We start from the raw sequence: 18,131 nt of genomic DNA, 5'->3' as shown, positions 1-18,131 counted from the left end.
AAGCAAGTAAAGTTCAAATCCTAGTCCCCATACTTGCTGACTACACAGATATGAAATAATCCCACCATCATAATTCTGCTGAACTGACACAAAATTAAAAAAAAGCCAGGTGCAGTGGCACACATCTATAATCCCAGCGACTATGGAGGCTGAAACAGGAGGATTGCCAAATTCAAAACCAGCCCCAGTAACTTAGCAAGGCCTTAAGCAACTTAGCAAGACCCTGTCTCAAAATAGAAAATGACAAGGGCTGGGGATGTGGCTCAGTGGTTAAGCACCCCTTGGTTCAATCACTAGTACCAAAAAACAAAAGTAAAAACAAATAAACAAAAGGAGGCTGGGGATGTACTCAGTGGTAAAGTGCCCCTGGGTTCAAGGATCAATCTCCAATACCAAAGAAGCAGGGGACACAAGGGACAAAAAGAGAGGGGGAATTTTTTTAAGGAAAGAAATTTGTAAAAATATTTGGATCTTGGGTCCTAGACCTCTGGCTAACAGGGTTATTTACAGAAGCTGGGTTTTTATTTTTCCTTAAAAGAATATCCGCAACAACCCCCCCTACCCTCTGCTGCCCCCATTGTTTGGCTTGTTCAGCAAACCAAGAAGGTGGGGGCCGGCGAGGAAGACAAATCCCATAATTCCAGGGACCAAACAGCCAATCCTTTACTGGGATTTGGCGGCATCTAGCGGCAGGCTTGAGAGGTATAAACCTTACGCAGAGAACTTTCTGGAAAATTAGCTGAATGTGAATTTGAAGAAGGACACAGTGCTTGGAGACCAGGGACAAAAAGGTAAGAGAAACTCGGCACTCACAGGAATTTGGGATCGCCAGCTGAGGGGAAGGGAAGTGTGTTGTATGTATCACTGGAAAATATTTTTGCAAAGAGAACTGCCAGCAACTTGGTGGGCGGGGTGGGGGGTGGGCAGGAGAGGGGAGGATACTAGAGAATTGAAGCCGCCCCTTGTTGTTGCTAATATGGGAATGGGAGGGTATGATTCTGAACTATTGGAGAACTAGTTTAGAGTAGGATTTTGGCAAAAAGAAAAATGTGGAAGGAAAGTGTTCTTTCAGGGTCTAAAATCGAATTGGTAGGGTAGCCGAGCTACTTTGAACAAAAGCCCTTTTTTTTTTTTTTTTATGACCACCTTGCCTAAATTATTTTCCTTGTCGTTCAAACATATACAGATAGAAAACCAACAGAGAGGCGCTCACGTACACACACTCACTCTCCCCTACCCCCGCCCCAAAGCTAGGGCTGACGCCTGCGCACACCCACCTCCTCCGGCGCCACGAGGGCTGGCGCGCGATCACACCCCAACCCCCCAGGCCACGCGAACTTGCCCGCGCTTGTACACCCTGGCCCACACGCCAGCGGCACTCACCACCCCCATTCGCGCACACACATCAAAACTTCGATTTCGCCTTTTTTTTCCCATGCTCGGAGAATTGCGCAACAGGCTCGGGGGCGTGGCTTTACTTTGACCTCGCTCTTCCCCACTCGCTGGAACCTTAGCTCATTTCCGCCTATCCTATTTCCGCAGGCCACGTAGACACTTCCTTTCCCAGCTGGGGGAGGGGAACAAACCCATAATGCCTCCCTGCCAGAAAGAGAAAAAAAAAAAAAAGCCCCTCTGGTCTGGTCAGGGGAACTCTGGGTCGTGAAAATAGGCCACGTGAACACTCTGCCCTATAGACTTATGACCCAACGGCTGTCGCGCTTCGGAGGGCGGGCTAAGAACCTAAGAGGGGGAACGTCATTGGCTGAAACTCGCACTAAAGGAAGACGATGGTTGGTTGGTTTCAGGCCTTAACCATGAAGAAGCAGGTTGCTAGCACCCGCCTTTACTGCGGCTAAGTGTCACTGCTGACGTGGGGGTCGTGGTCCAATCATTTGGTTATGGAACATTCTAAAACTTAGGCAAGACGATTGTGATTGGTTGGTGGGCATAGGCCCGCCTCCAGAGTGACGTGTCTGCCTATGGATATCAGTTGCCAGAGAAACCTGGCTTTACTATGGCGGTTGGAGGGACGGCAGTGATCACACGTCGGCTGCTGGAAAGAACTGGATTCTCGTTTCAGGTTTCGGGGTGGGGGTGGGGAAAAAGGGTCGATGATTTTCTCTTCTTGTCGCGTATATAGACAGGATTAGCAAGTGGCTTTACGATCGGCAGAGCTAGATTCATATTCCTATTCGCCAACGCCCAGCCTGGGCAAGGCTTCTGTTCTTTCTGTGTCTCGGTTTCCATGTTTGTAAAATGGTGATAATAATAGTATCTACCTTATCAGAGACGTGTACTCAGACGTGTACTGTATTATAGTGCGTAGAAGGCACCTAATAAGAAGCCTGGCTCTTAAAGATAATTAGCTATTGTTAATGGAGATAAATATTCGCGTAACAGAATGAGAAAATTTATAGTTGATGTAAATACTCTCATTATAGTGCCTTTTCTGCATATCGTCTTTCCTAGAAGAAATTAAAGATAAAAGGGATAAATTAATTTTTACCGATGAAATAATGTGCTACCTGAGAAATGCCTCATACCGCGGGGATTGGAATTTTCCCATATTGAAAAGTTAAAAGATGGGGGGAGGGGGAAGATCGGGAACGAGAGCGAGGTAGAGATGAACCATGCGCGATAAGTAGGCCTTGTTTGGATCCTGATTTGAGCAAGGCAACTGTAAAAATCCGTTTAAGACGCATCAGGGAAATTTGAACGCGGATTCGATATTTGATGTTTGTTAAGGAATCCATGTCAGTTTTTTTAGACATTACAGTGGGATTGTGGTTATGTTTTCAAATTGTCTTTATTTTGTGGTCATGTATGTATAAATGCTTAAGGATTAAATAATATATTGAGATTGGTTTCAAAATACGTTGGATGACTAGGATTTGCTTCAAAATTTCAGCGGTAGAAGGAAATAGGATGGAGGGGTATGAAGGAAAAAAATGGGGCTCTAAATTAATAATCATTTAAGCTGAGTGAAGGGTAGATGGGTTTCTTTATATTAATGTTTTCCTTGGTATATTTTTGGAATTTTTCATTATACAGAAATAAGCTATTCGGTGAGCTAAAAAAGTCAGGGGGGGGAGCAGTGGGTGGGGTTACAGATGAAACAAGATGGCCTTCAGTTGGTAATTACTGAAGCTAGATGATGGATTCGTCGTGGGTTTGTAATACTGTTCCCTCTACATTTTTATTCATTTGAGATTATCCTTAATAAAGAGTAAACATTTTTCAAAAATTAGATAAAGGTTCAACAAAGTAAATTTGAAAATATAACCACAAGAAAGGGGAAAATCACTTTTACATTATTTATCAGCTTTGGTATCCTTTGTGTGTGATAAAATTGCATTGACTCATGAAGAAGAAAATCATCATCTCATATATTTGTATGTCCTTTCCTGTCCCTTTGTTTGACCTTCCAGATCACCATCAGAAAAGCTAAGTTTGCCTTACAGTAAGGATCAGGAGATCTGATCCTGTTTGCAGAACCATCCCTGATTACAGAGCCTTGGGTAAGTGCCTTCCTTCTCCTGGCCTCAGTGCTCAAATAAGAAAATACCACATAACCTTCCTAACTGTCCAAGAATATTTTGAAGATAAGCCTCCTATCTGGAAAGTAAATTCTGAAAAAGGAATAATGGAGGCAAATCTATTGCTGCCTCTAGTACAGACAGTGAATAAGCATCTGAAGGCTGCATAATTTTATATCCTTTAATAAAAGATACTAAAATGGATCCCCTGCAGTAATTTTACATATCCAAATATTACATTATTTTTTTCTTTGCTACAGATGCAGAATAGTATTGTGGTTGAAATTAAATAACTGACTTGCTAAATTTAAATTCTGGCTCTGCCATTTAATTTTGTGAATCCTGAGAATAATATTTATTTTGTACCTAAGCTTTCTTGTGTGTAAAATACAAATAATAATAATAATAGTTCCTTCATGTGATTGTTGAGGTTGAGGGGATTACATGTAAAGTAACCAAGACGGTACATAACACATCCTGTTTTCCCTGTGGACACTTATAAACACTTCTAAAACAATGGATACCTTTTTTTGAAATGAAAGAAAATTAAGATTGATGATTTCACTAATTTTCCAGAAAAAGCAGTTACTGCTAGAATTCTGAAATTATGGCTTCTGGCTTATCCTAACAATCTAAAGGTTTTTAACTATATTATATTTATTGATGAGAAAATTTCCAGGAGCCATAATTTTAACTAGCAAATCATACCATATTCACTCTGCTAATAGTTGTTATGTTATTCCTCTTTATTCAGACTAAAAAAAAAAAATCTGATAAACAAAGGAAATGTTCAGCATCCAAAACAGAAAATTGATATAAATGTAACTAACAATGGCACATGTGAATTTAAAGTTTTTTTTTCCACCAGACTGTAGGAGTTTATAATTACACTCATCCTAGTACACACATACACAAAAGATGTTAGCCTTTGGAGTCTGATTCACAAATGGCCGATTGCTTACATGAAGAGGGGAGGGAAGATTTCCCCATCTCTTGACAGCTGTGTTTTCTTAGGAAGCCACAGTATTTTTTCTTCTTTATTTTCCTCCCTTTTGAAAGCTAGATTTTATAGGAGGGTCCTTCCCTGGTTGGTAGAAGAGATAAATTAGGTGGGTAGGCTCAGAACCCCTTTCCATGAGGCCATTTAGGAATGATTAAAAGCTGTTGGGGAGGGTAGACCATTAGGTCAGTAGGAGCTCGGAGAAAGCAAGGGCCAAAGTGATTTGAAAGAGCAAGCTTCAAAGAGGAAGACCTTGACTTGGATCTCTAAGGATGGGCAGAATCTAGAAGGAAGGTGGGAATTCAATCCAAATGATATGCCTACAAATTATAGAGTAGACTCAATTTTACTTTTCTCACCACCTTTTACTCTCCGTAGAATTAATCACTTTTATCATTTTGCTCTGTTTCTTTCCGGACTTGTGTACTATCTTGAATGTTTTCATGTCTATTCATAAGAGTTGTGATTTCAGTTGTAGTGACATTCCCTTAACTAGCATGATATTCAATATTAAAATTGTAACACATTATTTTGCCAATTCACTGTTGATATCCTTATAGATTTACTCCAGTGTTCTGCTATTTCAAATAATACTGCATCAATATCCTTGGTGCCCATTTACAAGTGTTATTCTAGGGCAGTATTTGTGTCTTGAGCTGATAATTAAACCATCGTGATATTGGTGTGAGAACATTAAAATATAGCACTGACGTGGATGGACTCAACACAGTGATACCTTTAAAATTAAATAATCAAAAATCATTGGGAAGAAGGTACCTTAAAAGACTCACATTACTTTGGGAATTTGAAATGTTGTGAAATAGCATTTCAAATCATTGGAGAAAAGATGGACTCTTCAGTAATGAATATTAGGAAAAGATTGTTATAAATTTGAGGGAAACTATAAGAAGGCATAAGAAATCACTTTCACAATATTGGTTTTGGAGCCTTTTCTTAAACATGACATAAAGCCAAAGGTCACAGAGGAAAATAATGACCAATTTTGTCTGTGATAATGAAATAATGCATATTCACACAGTCTCATAGTATGATATCATTAAGCACTTGAAATATTTTGAACATACAAAAACCCATAATTATTATAAATCAATAAAAAGCAGCAAAAGACCTCACAGAAAAGGTAATGAAAATACTCATATAAGAAAAAGATAAAATAGCCAAAAAGAGATATTCAATACCTCACAAATTCAAATGAAAGGGGCTGGGGTTGTGGCTCAGCGCTAAAGCACTTGCCTCCCACGTGCGAGACCCTGGGTTCGATCCTCAGCACCACATAAAAATAAAATAAGTGAAATAAAGGTGTTGTGTCCAACTACAACTAAAAATAAAATATTAAAAAAATTCAATGAAAGTACCTTACTAAAAAAGAAGTTTTTTAGGGTGTAGTTAAGTGCTGGAGAGCTTTCCTAGCATGCACAGGGCCCTGGATTTGTTCCTCGGCACCATAAACAAAAGAAAGAAAAAAACATTTAGTGTTGCTACAGGTATGGAAAAATGAACTTACATATTTCTGTTATGAATAAAAATTAAAATAGTTATTTTTAAGATGAATATATTTAAAATTATAAAATTTCATTTTTTTTTGTTCTTAATTTTTAAACTTAGATGGAAAAACTACCCATCTGATAATATAGAACTTTAAAAATCCTAAAATCAGACTAAAAGAATACCCAAGGGGGAAATATTTGCCAAAAGAAATTCTGGCCAGGCACAGTGGTACATGCCTGTAATTCCAGTGGTTCCAGAGGCTGAGGCAGGAAGATCACAAGTTCAAAGCCAGCCCCAGCAAAAGCAAGGTACTAAGCAACTCAGTGAGAATCCTGTCTCTTAAAAAAAAAAAAAAAAAAAAAAGGCTGGGGATGTGGCTCAGTGGTCAGGTACCCCTGAGATCAATCACAGTACACACTCTACAAGTGTTGAACTCACTTGTAGAATGAGCCATACCTGGTGGTTCATACCTGTAATCCCAGCTGTTCAGGAGGCAGAGGCAGGAGGATCACAAATTCAAGGTCAGCCTCAGCAATTTAGCAAGGTTCTAAGCAATTTAGTGAGACCTTTAGAATTTAAAGAAAAGGGGAGGGGAGCCAGGAAAGTGGCTCAGTGGTTAAGCATCTTTGGGTTCAATCTCTTGGGCCCTCCAGTGAACTCAAGGACAAAAACAAATGGACAGTGGACATTTTTTAAATGTTGATGCCCACTGAGCAATGAAAGTGATCCATTTTAGCAGATTTATACAGTTTTAAGTGAAGATTCTCCATTGCTGGCTAAAGTATGGGATATGATTTTTGCTGTGCTGCAGATTGAACCCAGGGGACTTTACCACTGGTTCACATGCCCAACCCTTAAAGACAGGATCTTGCAGAATTCCCCAGGCTGACCTTGAACAGGTGGTCCTGCCTCAACCTCCAGAGTTGCTAGGGATGTGTGCACTGAACTGTGATTGACATTTTTACCTGCTATTTTTAGAGGAAGAAGAAGTTTTGGCAACATTAAGAGCTTTAAAAGTGTTTTATCTCTTGGCCCACTAAATCTGCTGCTTTTTAAAATATTTTTATTAGTTATTGATGGACTTTTATTTATTTATATGTGGTGCTGAGACTCAAACCCAGTGCCTCACACATGCTAGGCAAGCACTCTACCACTGAGCCACAACCCAGCCCTAAATCTGCTTTTTGTAGTCTTATAGGAACAAAGGGAAATTATCCAAAAGTGTTTATACTATGTTTAAATAATTTAAATAAGGATGAATAGCTGGTAGAACACAGACTATTTCCAGAAAATGAGTGGTTAAGTTATGCCATTCAGAAGAGCTCTGAAAGCATATGTGTTATAACCTTAACATGGGGAAATGATTCATTACAATAGTTTTTTTTTAATGAAATCTTTAATTGTATGAGTTAATTTCTTCAAATGTAGAGACCAAATAAACTTATGAAATTAAAGCAAAACTATAGCAAATGTAAACATGTTTTCTCAATTTCTGAAGCAGATGGGAAAGTAAGTGACTGTTACCCCTAGTTTATATCTCCATTTTCTCCATGTTGGATCATACCCGCTCTTTGATTTGGTATATATTCAGGGACTTGAGTGCTGATGTGCAAGAAGTAGGATAGGTATAGTATAAGCCCTGTGGCAAATTGAAATGAATAATACAATTTCATATAGTTTTGGAGATTGGGGAAATGGTCTAGGATAGGAAAGATTTAGAGAGGAGGTGGGACTTTTCTTGGTATTTAGTTAAAGCCTGGTGGACAAAGAGTAGGTATACTGAGTAAGCTATATTAACAGTATGAAACTCAAACACTCAGTTTAAAAAAGGTGATAAATAATGGCAGCTTTTTAGTGAAGACAGACACAGAGTGTCTGTCATGGATCCCTGAAGCAGTGTATGCAAGTGTATGTAGTAGGTTCAGCTATCAAGTTTCTCAGTAAGGAATGGCTAATGACCATTTATCTTTTCATAGCTAATTCATTTTTATTAAAAAGAAACATTTTGAAAGGGATAACATCATGACACACCACTATCACCACTATTTGAATCTTTACATGCTGTATCTATCCTCCTCAACCAGGTTTCTGATTCCCACAGGGCAAGTCGTCATATTCACAGATTGTGTTACTTTGAAAGTTGGTTTTGCCCTTCACTGCTTGCCCAAAGCTTTGTGTCCTTGCAGTTAGAAGGTACTGTTTGCTTAGTGATACCAAAAAGTTTTCCTAATCCAGGGCTCTCATTTTCAAGCATATCTTAGGCCTACCCTTTAACTGCCCACAGGAGTCTTAAGGGTTATTGATTGGCTGGTGACCCTCTCTGGATGAAACTTATTACTGGAGATACCTAGCTGAAGGCTGGTCAGTCTTCATCCCTTTTTCAGAATCTCCCTGACTTTAACAAGCTGAAGAATATGTAGGTTTCCAGTTCTTCCATGTTACAAACCCCACTACAGCAGACATCTTTGTATCTACATTTGCATGTGCAGGTATCCCTATAAGATACTGTGCTAGCAGTTCAACCACATCACATTCATGTAATTTTTTTTAAAGCCTGTGAAGGCTAGGAATAATTTGTTATAGGCATAAATGAGAAGAGGCTGATAGCATACTTACCTTGTCCAAGGTCTCACAACTCCTTGTTGGAACCTAATTGGAATAAATGTCCGTCTGACAAACTGACTCTTGTATTTTGTTTCACCTCTATTGAATACCATGTTTATAAAAGGTATTTCTCTTAGATGACTTCACAAAAGTTTATCTTAATTGCAGATACCTGTTTCCTTTCTAGGCTGTGTCTCTCACTTCATCCTTCCAGATCATCCCAGAAGATCTGTAAGATTCCATCTGGGAAATCACTAGGAGTTCTTGGAAGGGAAAGAAGGAAGATTGTGTAAGTCAAAGGAATTGTTTCATCTGTCACACCATACGAACAGTAGGAGACTGTTTTCATCCTTATCTTATTAGTTCTCCCTCCTGCAATTTTTCAGTTTAGGTATCTCTTTCCCTTGGAATTTTCCATTTCTTTGGCTTCCAAAATAACATTCTCCTAATTCTGTGGCTACTCAACATTTTTGTTTCATTTGTTGTTTCTCACCCCTTAAGTATCTTTCTTCCCTAGGTTTTCCAGTATTCCATACGTGAAATTCTGCCTCTCTTAACCCTGAAAGATTTCACTTACTTTCAGTGTCCACAACAGCTAAATAACAATCATGTTAAACTTCCATTTCTGGCTCTGAACTCTGACCTGAGTTTTAAAGTCACATGCTTAACTGCACAGTTCACATGCAATAAGTCTAACACTAAACTTCTTTCCCCTGAAGTCACTTTCCATCTATATATAGCGTCTCACTTCGTGAAAATACCAATGACCTCATCACCGTCTTATTTTATAATTGTCACTTTAGATATTTGAATCCCTTGCACTTATAGTATTTGCCTGGAAGCAGATAAACTGAATAGATTAACAAATGAATTACCGTGCTTTTATTTTCTGCAGATTTCAACTTTAAAATCATTCTTAGTTAATTTAATAATTACCCAGGCTTAAAATGGCAAGATAATTACACTTTTTCCTCTCCTCAGTTACCATATTCTTCAGTATAAGTTCTGTAATTTCTGAAGAATTCCAGTTTTCTCTTTACTGTCATCAGAGTAGTTCAGGCCTATCTGGACTTATCAACAAAAACCTTTACTCTTATATTGCCTCCAGTCAGCTAAATTAATTTCAACTGTAGTTCCTTCCATGATTTGCCATTTAATTCCTTCGTTTTCTAAAATTACTTCCTTGGCTTATGGATGGCATTGAAGAACTAATTTATGGGCATATTTGATGAGCAGTGGGTTGGAGGGAGGAGGTAGAAAGTTACTAATAAATGGTCCTGAAATAGGATTTGAGATCCAAGACAGTTAGCATGTATTTTGCTCTTATGGGCTTTTATGAAGATAAAGGTTACCATAGAAAACAGTCAAGTAAAATACTTTATATTTACAGTGGTTGGAATAAAAACAGGGTTGAATGAGTTCCAGAAAGCAGGGTTCTCAAACTCGTGGACAACAATCTGCCGAAGAAGACAACTTTAAAAAACCAACTCGAAGCAACATGCAGAGAAGTAAGATGAGAGGGGCCTCCTCAGGAAAGAAGACAGCTGCTCCACAGCCAAAGAATCTTGAGCCAGCTCTCCCTGGAAGATGGGGGGGTCGCTCTGCAGAAAACCCCCCTTCGGGATCTGTGAGGAAGACAAGAAAGAACAAACAGAAGACCCCTGGAAATGGAGATGGTGGCAGTACCAGTGAAGCACCCCAGCCCCCACGGAAGAAAAGGGCCCGGGCTGACCCCACTGTGGAAAGTGAAGAGGCATTTAAGAATAGAATGGAAGTTAAAGTGAAGATTCCTGAAGAATTAAAACCATGGCTCGTCGAAGACTGGGACTTGGTAACCAGGCAGAAGCAGCTGTTTCAGCTCCCAGCTAAGAAGAATGTAGATGCTATTCTGGAAGAGTATGCCAATTGTAAGAAATCACAGGGGAATGTTGATAACAAAGAATATGCGGTTAATGAAGTTGTGGCAGGAATAAAAGAGTATTTCAATGTGATGTTGGGCACTCAGCTGCTGTACAAATTTGAGAGGCCCCAGTATGCTGAGATCCTTTTGGCCCACCCTGATGCGCCAATGTCCCAGGTTTATGGAGCGCCACACCTACTGAGATTATTTGTAAGAATTGGAGCAATGTTGGCCTATACGCCTCTTGATGAGAAGAGCCTTGCATTATTGTTGGGCTATCTGCATGATTTCCTAAAATATCTGGCAAAGAATTCTGCATCTCTGTTTACTGCCAGTGATTACAAAGTGGCTTCTGCTGAGTACCACCGCAAAGCCCTGTGAGGGTCTACTGACCACTCACTATTATGTCTGGTATCTGTAAACACTTTCTGTTCTTAGTCCTTTCCTTGTAAAATTGATGTTCTTTAAAATTGTTAATGTATAACAGGGCTTATGTTTCAGTTTGTTTTCTGTTCTGTTTAAACAAAATAAAAGGAGTACAAGCTCCTTTCCTCATTTCAAAGTTGCTACCAGTGTATGCAGTAATTAGATAAAGAAGAAAACATTCAGTAGAACATTTTATTGCCTAGTTGACAACATTGCTTGAATGCTGGTGGTTCTATCCCTTTGACACTACACAATTTTCTAATATGTGTTAAATGCTATGTGACGAAATGCCCTGATTCCTAGTGCCAAAGGTTCAACTTAATGTATATACCCGAAAACCCATGCATTTGTGCTCTTTTTTTTTTATGGTGCTTGAAGTAAAACAGCCCATCCTCTGCAAATCCATCTATGTTGTTCCTTAGGCATTCTATCCTTGCTCAAATTGTTGAAGGATGGTGGTTTGTTTCATGGTTTTTGTATTTGAGTCTAATGCACGTTCTAACATGATAGAGGCAATGCATTATTGTGTAGCCACAGTTTTCTGGAGAAGTTGATATTTTAGGAATTGTATTTCAGATCTTAAATAAAATTTGTTTCTAAATTTCAAAGCAAGAAATTTTGCAGTGTGCTTTTAATGTTACCGAGGCTAACTCATCAGGCCCAGGAAAGATCTAGGTGGTATCACTGAAGAGTTCTGACTCCACGTGAAAGACTTCCTTTTCCTGCTAGGTGTGGCAACCAGGTGTGTGCCATGTGAAGCCATTTCCCCTGCTCTCAATGTGGCTTCTCAATAAGAGTGGAATGCTTACTCAGGGTGCTTGTATGAGCCAGTTTTGTTCCTGATAACTCCCTGAGTCTGGCTAGTATAATGGGCATTTAATAGGTATTATAACAGGACCTTACCGAGCTTTGCTTTTTCCCATCAGAGGAGGCATGGTTTCCCACCTTAAGTATTGTGTCCATCAGAGAAACTTGCAGATTTTTGGTCAAGAATGTTAGACTTCCTAATACCAGTGGAGGTGTCATATTCCCATTTTTTAATTCCTTCCATAAAATATTGGCAATTCCAGATAGAGGATCTCTGGAGCACAGAGGTAGTACTGGATGCCTATGTTTACAATTCTATCCTGAAGTGAAAATTTCCCAGTCAAACCAAGTTTTTTTCATGACAACACTTTAATGTGTTTAGCAAGAAAAGTATTATTGTCAATGTTTTTGATAATACAGTGTAGAAAGAAGAATCACCTCTAATACTAACTGGATCAGTCAGAGTCCCAGCAAAAAACAAGTGAGACTCAAAATGGATGTATTGAGGAGCATTTAATTATAGAGAAATTTTTACCATGTTTTCAGCAGAGGCTTAAGGTTATTGTGTGTCTTAGCTCAGGCTGCCATAACAAAGTGCGACAGACTGTTGAGCTTAAACAACAGGAATTTACTTCACAGTTCTGGAGGCTACAAATCATTTAGTTGTTGGCAGAGTTGGTTTGAAGCTTCTCTCCTGGGCTTGCAGAAAGATGTTGCCTCCCTGTGTCTTCAAATAGTCTTTTCCTCTATCTGGCTATAACCTAATCTTAGAAGGACATCAGTCATTGGATTGAAGCCTACCTAGTTGACTCATTTTGACTTAGTTGTATCTATAAAGTCCCTATTTTCAAATACAGTTGCATTCTGAGTTACTAAGGGTTAGAACTTCAACATGAGTTTGTTGGGGGACACATTTAAGCCCATCACATCAGGTTTCTACTCCTAGGGAAAGGGTGAGATGGGGGTGGGAAGAGGGGATGAGCAGGGGAGGGGTTGCTGGAATGGTGTACAGCTGTACGGAAAGGACATCCTCAGCAGCTGTGATGGAGTTGGCGCGCAGTGTCCCTGAAAAGAATCCAGGATGAGGAGACCTCATCTGATCTCACCCTTCCCTTACTCTCTTGCTCAGTATTTTCCTTTGGCCAAACTGGAAGCCAGAAGACAAGGCAGACCTTTGATGTAGTCCATATTGGTAATCCTGGGGTACACAGATAAAGGGAAGAAAGAGGATGGAGGGAGGCTGGGTACAAATTGGAGATATCTAGAACACCTGAAATAACTATAATTACTCTTGCTATATATCCATAGAATTATGCATATTTATCTATAAGAACAATCATGCTTTTGACAAAATTAGGATCAGATTCTACAGTTCTCATAAGTATATTTCTTGCCAAATTGATTAAAAAGATTAAAACCAGTTTCTTTTTAAATGACAATAAAATGTAAAAACTTTCTAAATATTAGGTTATTGGCAGGGTGCCAACAGGAGACATCAAGTTAGATCTTAGCTTTCATTCTAACCCATGTAGGATTTATCCCTTTTTTTAAAATATGGTACCAGGGATTGAACTGAGGGGCATTCAACCACTGAGCCACATCCCCAGCCCTATTTTGAGACAGGGTCTCACTGAGTTGCTTAGCACCTTGCGGTTGCTGAGGCTGGTTTTGAATTTGCAGTTCTCCTCTTCAGCCTCCCAAGCCACTGAGATTATAGGCATGAGCCACCACGCCCAGTCAGAAATATCCCATTTTCAAATTGCCATAAAATAACATACATATGACCTAGAATGCTGGTGGGAAATCAAGTTATTAACAGTGGTTCCCCATCTCCATTAGTTGTACAAATGTTCTAGAGTCTCAACCTAGCATAAAACCTGAGAATAACCCTTGTTGTCAGCTGTCTGTCTACATTGGAAATAACATGCCTTTGTTCTGAACAGGCACAATATCTTCAGATCCTTTGTCCCTAAGTGTTCCCATCCATCTATCTGTGTAGGGGATTCTTTGTCAAGAATAGACACTGAGGAATGGGATATATCTCATTTATAGAGTACTTACTTGCCTGCCATTCATGAGGCCCCATGTTCGGTCCCCAGCACTGACATGGAGAAATGCTCATATCTGCTACTAAAAGGGCCTACAAACCCTGACCTCTCTTCTCTTGCTGGCTTCCAGTGCCCTCCATTCCCATCCAGGGACACTGGGCTTGATTTCTTCAATGAAAACAATTCTTGTTAAAATGTAAGAAGTCTGACTTCAAGCAGCTTCTGCTTCCAGCTGTGTCACAAACATCCCTCTCCCAGATCTCTGCTGGAAATGACAGGAGATAGAGTATATAATATGCATGTTAATATCTAAATGGCTGATAATTTAATATTTTACAGTTCATTATTTTGGCCGACTTGTTTCATTTTTCAAAAAAATTCTTAGGAATATTATAGAATATAATTCTTAAGAATAAAATACTTTAATAAGGCCCTAAACTGGGCCATCCTATTGATTTTTTTATTTGTTTTAATTGGTTACACATGACAGTACAATGATCTTGACATCATACATTTGAATCAAATGGGATATAATTTCTCATTTTTCTGAGTGTATAGTTTGCAGAATCACATTGATCATACAGTCACGTATATACCCACAGCAATAATAATGTCTGTTTTATTCTGCTGTTCTTCCATTCCCCCCTTCCCCTCCCCTCCCCTCCCATCACTTCTCACTACCCAATCTAGTGTGACACACTTTTTTTTTTTTTAAAAAAAAAAGGTAATTCTAATGAGTGTATCTAAATTCTTACCTGAATATCCATTGATTTAGCATGTTTCTCTATATTGAACTACACAGGTAGTGTAGTTTCATCTGTCTAGGTAGCTAGATGGCCTTTCTTCAAAGAGTAGGGGTTTTTTTGTTATTTGTTTTCTGTGGTACTAAGGATTGAACCCAGAGCCTCACACATGATTAGGCAAGTGCTCTACCATGGAGCTACATCCCCAGACCTTTTTATTTTGAGAGGAAGTCTCACTGTGTCACTGAGGCTGGCTTCAAACTCATGATTCTCCTGCCTCAGCCTCCCAGAGTAGCTGGGATTACCAGATGTAAGCCACCACATCCAGCTTAAGTAGTAGTTTTAAGAGTATATTTACTCACATGACATTCAGCACCTAGCTAACTTAAGTCCATAATAAATGGCTATTTGGATTTTTGTGTATTATTGTTAGTATCATCAACAACATAAATAGCACCATTTTCCATCCAGGAGAAAACAGTGGATTTGTACAGAATCATGTTGTGAAATAACTTATGTGACACTCATAAAGCACCTAAGAAAAAGGTAGCTATTGAATATAAGGCTTTTTTGCCTAAGGCAAATTTCTGGCACAGAATAAATGTTCAAAAATGACACCTCTCTCCCTTCCCAAAAAGAAAGGGAGAAGGATATATTTCTCAAACTGGTAGTTCTCAGCCTGAGGTCTCCAACCTTGAGGGCTTTAAGGATACCATTAAGAACTGAAGAGTTCTGGTCTTCACTGTTTTTTTTTCCTAATTTATTATGGAGTTAATTCTTAGTTGGCAGTTTTCTAGAATCATTTGAGGTAATAATTTAAAGTGCAAAATTTCTGTGTGCAGTGTTGCCTGTTTATAATCCCAGAGACTCAAGAGGCTGAGGCAGGGGGATTGCAAGCTTGAAGCCAGCCTCCTCAATTTAGCAAAACTCTATCTCAAAATTAAAAATAGAGGGCTGCAGTTGTGTCTCAGTGGTAGAGCACTTTCCTGGTATATGTGAGGCCCTGGGTTCGAGTCTCAGAACCACATATAAATAAAATAAAAATCCATTTACAACTAAAATAAATATATATATTTTTTTAAATTAAAAATAAATAAAAATAGTTTTTTAATAAAATTTTTTAAAAGATGTAGCTTAGTGGTAAAACACTCCTGTGTTCAATTCCTAGTGCTGCAAAAAAAGCATAATTAACTGCAAATCAAAATGGTGATAATGATTAATAGTTTCCTTTTTTATGGAAAAGTCAATTATCAGAATTTATATTTCTTCCAAAATGCAAGAATCTACAAGGATAGATGTGAGAGAGATTCCAGATTTTATTTAAAAATCAATTTAGAAAAATCTTCACAATAAGCACTAGAATATTAAAAATATTAAAAACTGGGCTGGGGATATAACTCAGTTCGTAGAGTGCTTGCCTTGCATGCACAAAGCTGTGGGTTCAATCCCCAGCACCATACACACACACACACACACACACACACACACACACACACACACACACTATATATATATATAAAACTGCATGTGATGGTGCATTCCTAGAATCCCAGCTACTCCATAGGCTGAGGCAGAAGCATTGCCAAATTCTGGGCCAGCCCAGCCAATTTACCAATGCACTATAGCAAAATAAATAAAAAGGGCTGGGGAGTTGTAGCTCAGTGGTAGAGCACTCCTGGATTTCCTGGATTTACTCCCCAGGACTGAAAAAAAAATTAGAATGTGTAAATTTCCAAATTCCAAAGAAAACTCCATTGGTCCAGGAGTAGGCAGGAAAGGAAGGGAGGGGAAGAGGCACAGAAAACACATGGTAAATAGAAAACAAGAATGTGAAGGTAGACATATATTAACAATATGTCAATAATAATAAATATATGTAGAATAAGTTCACATATGAAGAGAAAAGCTCAGATTGGCATTTTACCAAAGATTCTAGTTTCATTCTTTTTCTTAGAGGTGCACTTAAAAGTATCCAGAAAAGTTCAATGGATGGAGTGAGGTGTGGTGGTACACACCTGTAATTCCAGCCATTCAAAAGGGTGAGGCAGGAGGATTTCATCCTGGGCAACATAGCAAAGCCCCATCTCTAAGTAAATAAAATAAATAAAAGGATGAAAGGGCATTGGTAGAATGCCTAGCATGTTCAAGGCCCTACGTTCAACCCCCAGCACTGCAAAAGAAGAAAAAGATTAAAATATATACAAATATACATCAGGCAAATAAATACTAAGCAAAAGAAAGCTAGTATAGTAAAATTAATGCAAAAACAATAGTAGTATTCATCCATAGGAGCATGGCACATGACAAACACTATATTGAAGCAAACAGTCAAAATACAAGAACTGCTGGTGAGATATCAAAATGCAACTTTTGTCTAATACTATGCCTTTAAGTTCAAGTTTTTCTCAGTTCCATGGTTTTGCTGCTCACTCTAAAGAGCCCTATGGTCACTTTCAGTCACAAGCCTCAATTCAGTGATTAGGGTGTCCTTTACCAAATCATAAAGACCTCCTGAATTTGATTCAGAATTAAATGTCCTCTGCCTAGCTAGCACCAACTTATGTGACCCTCCACCTCCACCTTTAAGGGAAGCTATATGCTGAGTTTCTCTTCTGCTCATCCTCCTTCCCTAGCTTGCTGATTTTGACTTCAGGCCTATTTGGGTGTCGAATGGAGGGAATAAAAGGGAAAGGAGCTATATATATGTTCTTGACTGGTCAAATAGTAAGTTGACTTCTTCCTTAGCTGATCTAGCAAATGTTTAAAGCTTACTCATCAGAGCTCCCCTACTACAATTCTGGTATCGACCACAAACATTCTATTAATGTTTCCCCTTAAGTTTGGGGTTTTCCAGCTGTCCATTCCATAAAGATTCTCTGCAGGAATCCATAGCACCCCAAATGGTTTTCTGGCAAGCCTCAATGTCCAGCAGCTTGCTCTCTTCCTGGTCTACTTCTGGTACATGGAAAACACATATGCATCTTTTCCCCCCAATAGATTGGTAAATACATAGAGATTCACAATAAGGTCCTCTCTCCTTTGTTCCTATCATTACCACAGCCACATTCTCTAACCAATAAGATTTCTCATTCTGGAATCAGATTGCATTCCACTGTGCCTCTGAATTTCAAAGATACATATCAAGTTTTTAGGGACCCAGTTGAACTTAATGCATTTAATGGGGAAGCACTCCAATCTATGACCATAGAAGTACATTCCAAAGAAATCCACCTCACAAAAAGTCCATTTTTTTTACTCCTTTTTTGACCCTTTTAACACTTATGGTTTTTTTTCTTTGTTTACTTATTGTTGTTGGTTTTTTTTTTTTTTTTTTTTTTTTGGTACTAAGGATTGAACCCAAGGGCACTTAATCACTGTGCTACATCCCCAGCCCTTTTTATTTTTTTATTTCGAGACAGGGTCTCACTAATTTGCTTAGGGCCTTGCTAAGTTTTTGAGGTTGGTCTCAAACTTGCAATTCCCCTGCCTCAGCCTCACTAGTCACTGGGATTACAGGCATGCAGCACCACACCTAGCACCATTGATTATTTGTTCATT

At 38.9% G+C, this 18,131-nt stretch overlaps 1 protein-coding gene across 2 annotated transcripts; it reads left to right on the top strand.

Moving 5' to 3' along the window:
- Positions 1 to 707: 707 nt before the first annotated feature.
- Morf4l2 (mortality factor 4 like 2) lies at positions 708 to 11,546 on the top strand. 2 transcript variants are annotated; one of them, XM_077107553.1, is made up of 4 exons: positions 708 to 791; positions 3,429 to 3,518; positions 8,837 to 8,938; positions 10,040 to 11,546. In XM_077107553.1, the coding sequence occupies exon 4, from the start codon at positions 10,064 to 10,066 to the stop codon at positions 10,928 to 10,930; it is 867 nt and encodes a 288-aa protein (XP_076963668.1). In that variant the 5' UTR covers positions 708 to 791; positions 3,429 to 3,518; positions 8,837 to 8,938; positions 10,040 to 10,063; the 3' UTR covers positions 10,931 to 11,546. The 2 variants fall into 2 exon arrangements, with proteins under 2 accessions (XP_076963668.1, XP_076963667.1); XM_077107552.1 differs by lacking the exon at positions 708 to 791 and adding an exon at positions 1,909 to 2,080.
- Positions 11,547 to 18,131: the final 6,585 nt, after the last annotated feature.

This window comes from Callospermophilus lateralis, chromosome X (genome assembly GCF_048772815.1).
Source record: "Callospermophilus lateralis isolate mCalLat2 chromosome X, mCalLat2.hap1, whole genome shotgun sequence".
Taxonomy (NCBI): Eukaryota; Metazoa; Chordata; class Mammalia; order Rodentia; family Sciuridae; genus Callospermophilus; species Callospermophilus lateralis.
The sequence above is the reverse complement of the archived record's forward strand: the minus strand, read 5'-3'. Positions and strand labels throughout refer to the sequence as shown.

What these genes read in the sequence shown, in the direction of transcription:
- Morf4l2 (XM_077107553.1), top strand. Translation starts at nt 10,064, where the DNA reads ATGAGTTCCAGAAAGCAGGGTTCTCAAACTCGTGGACAACAATCTGCC.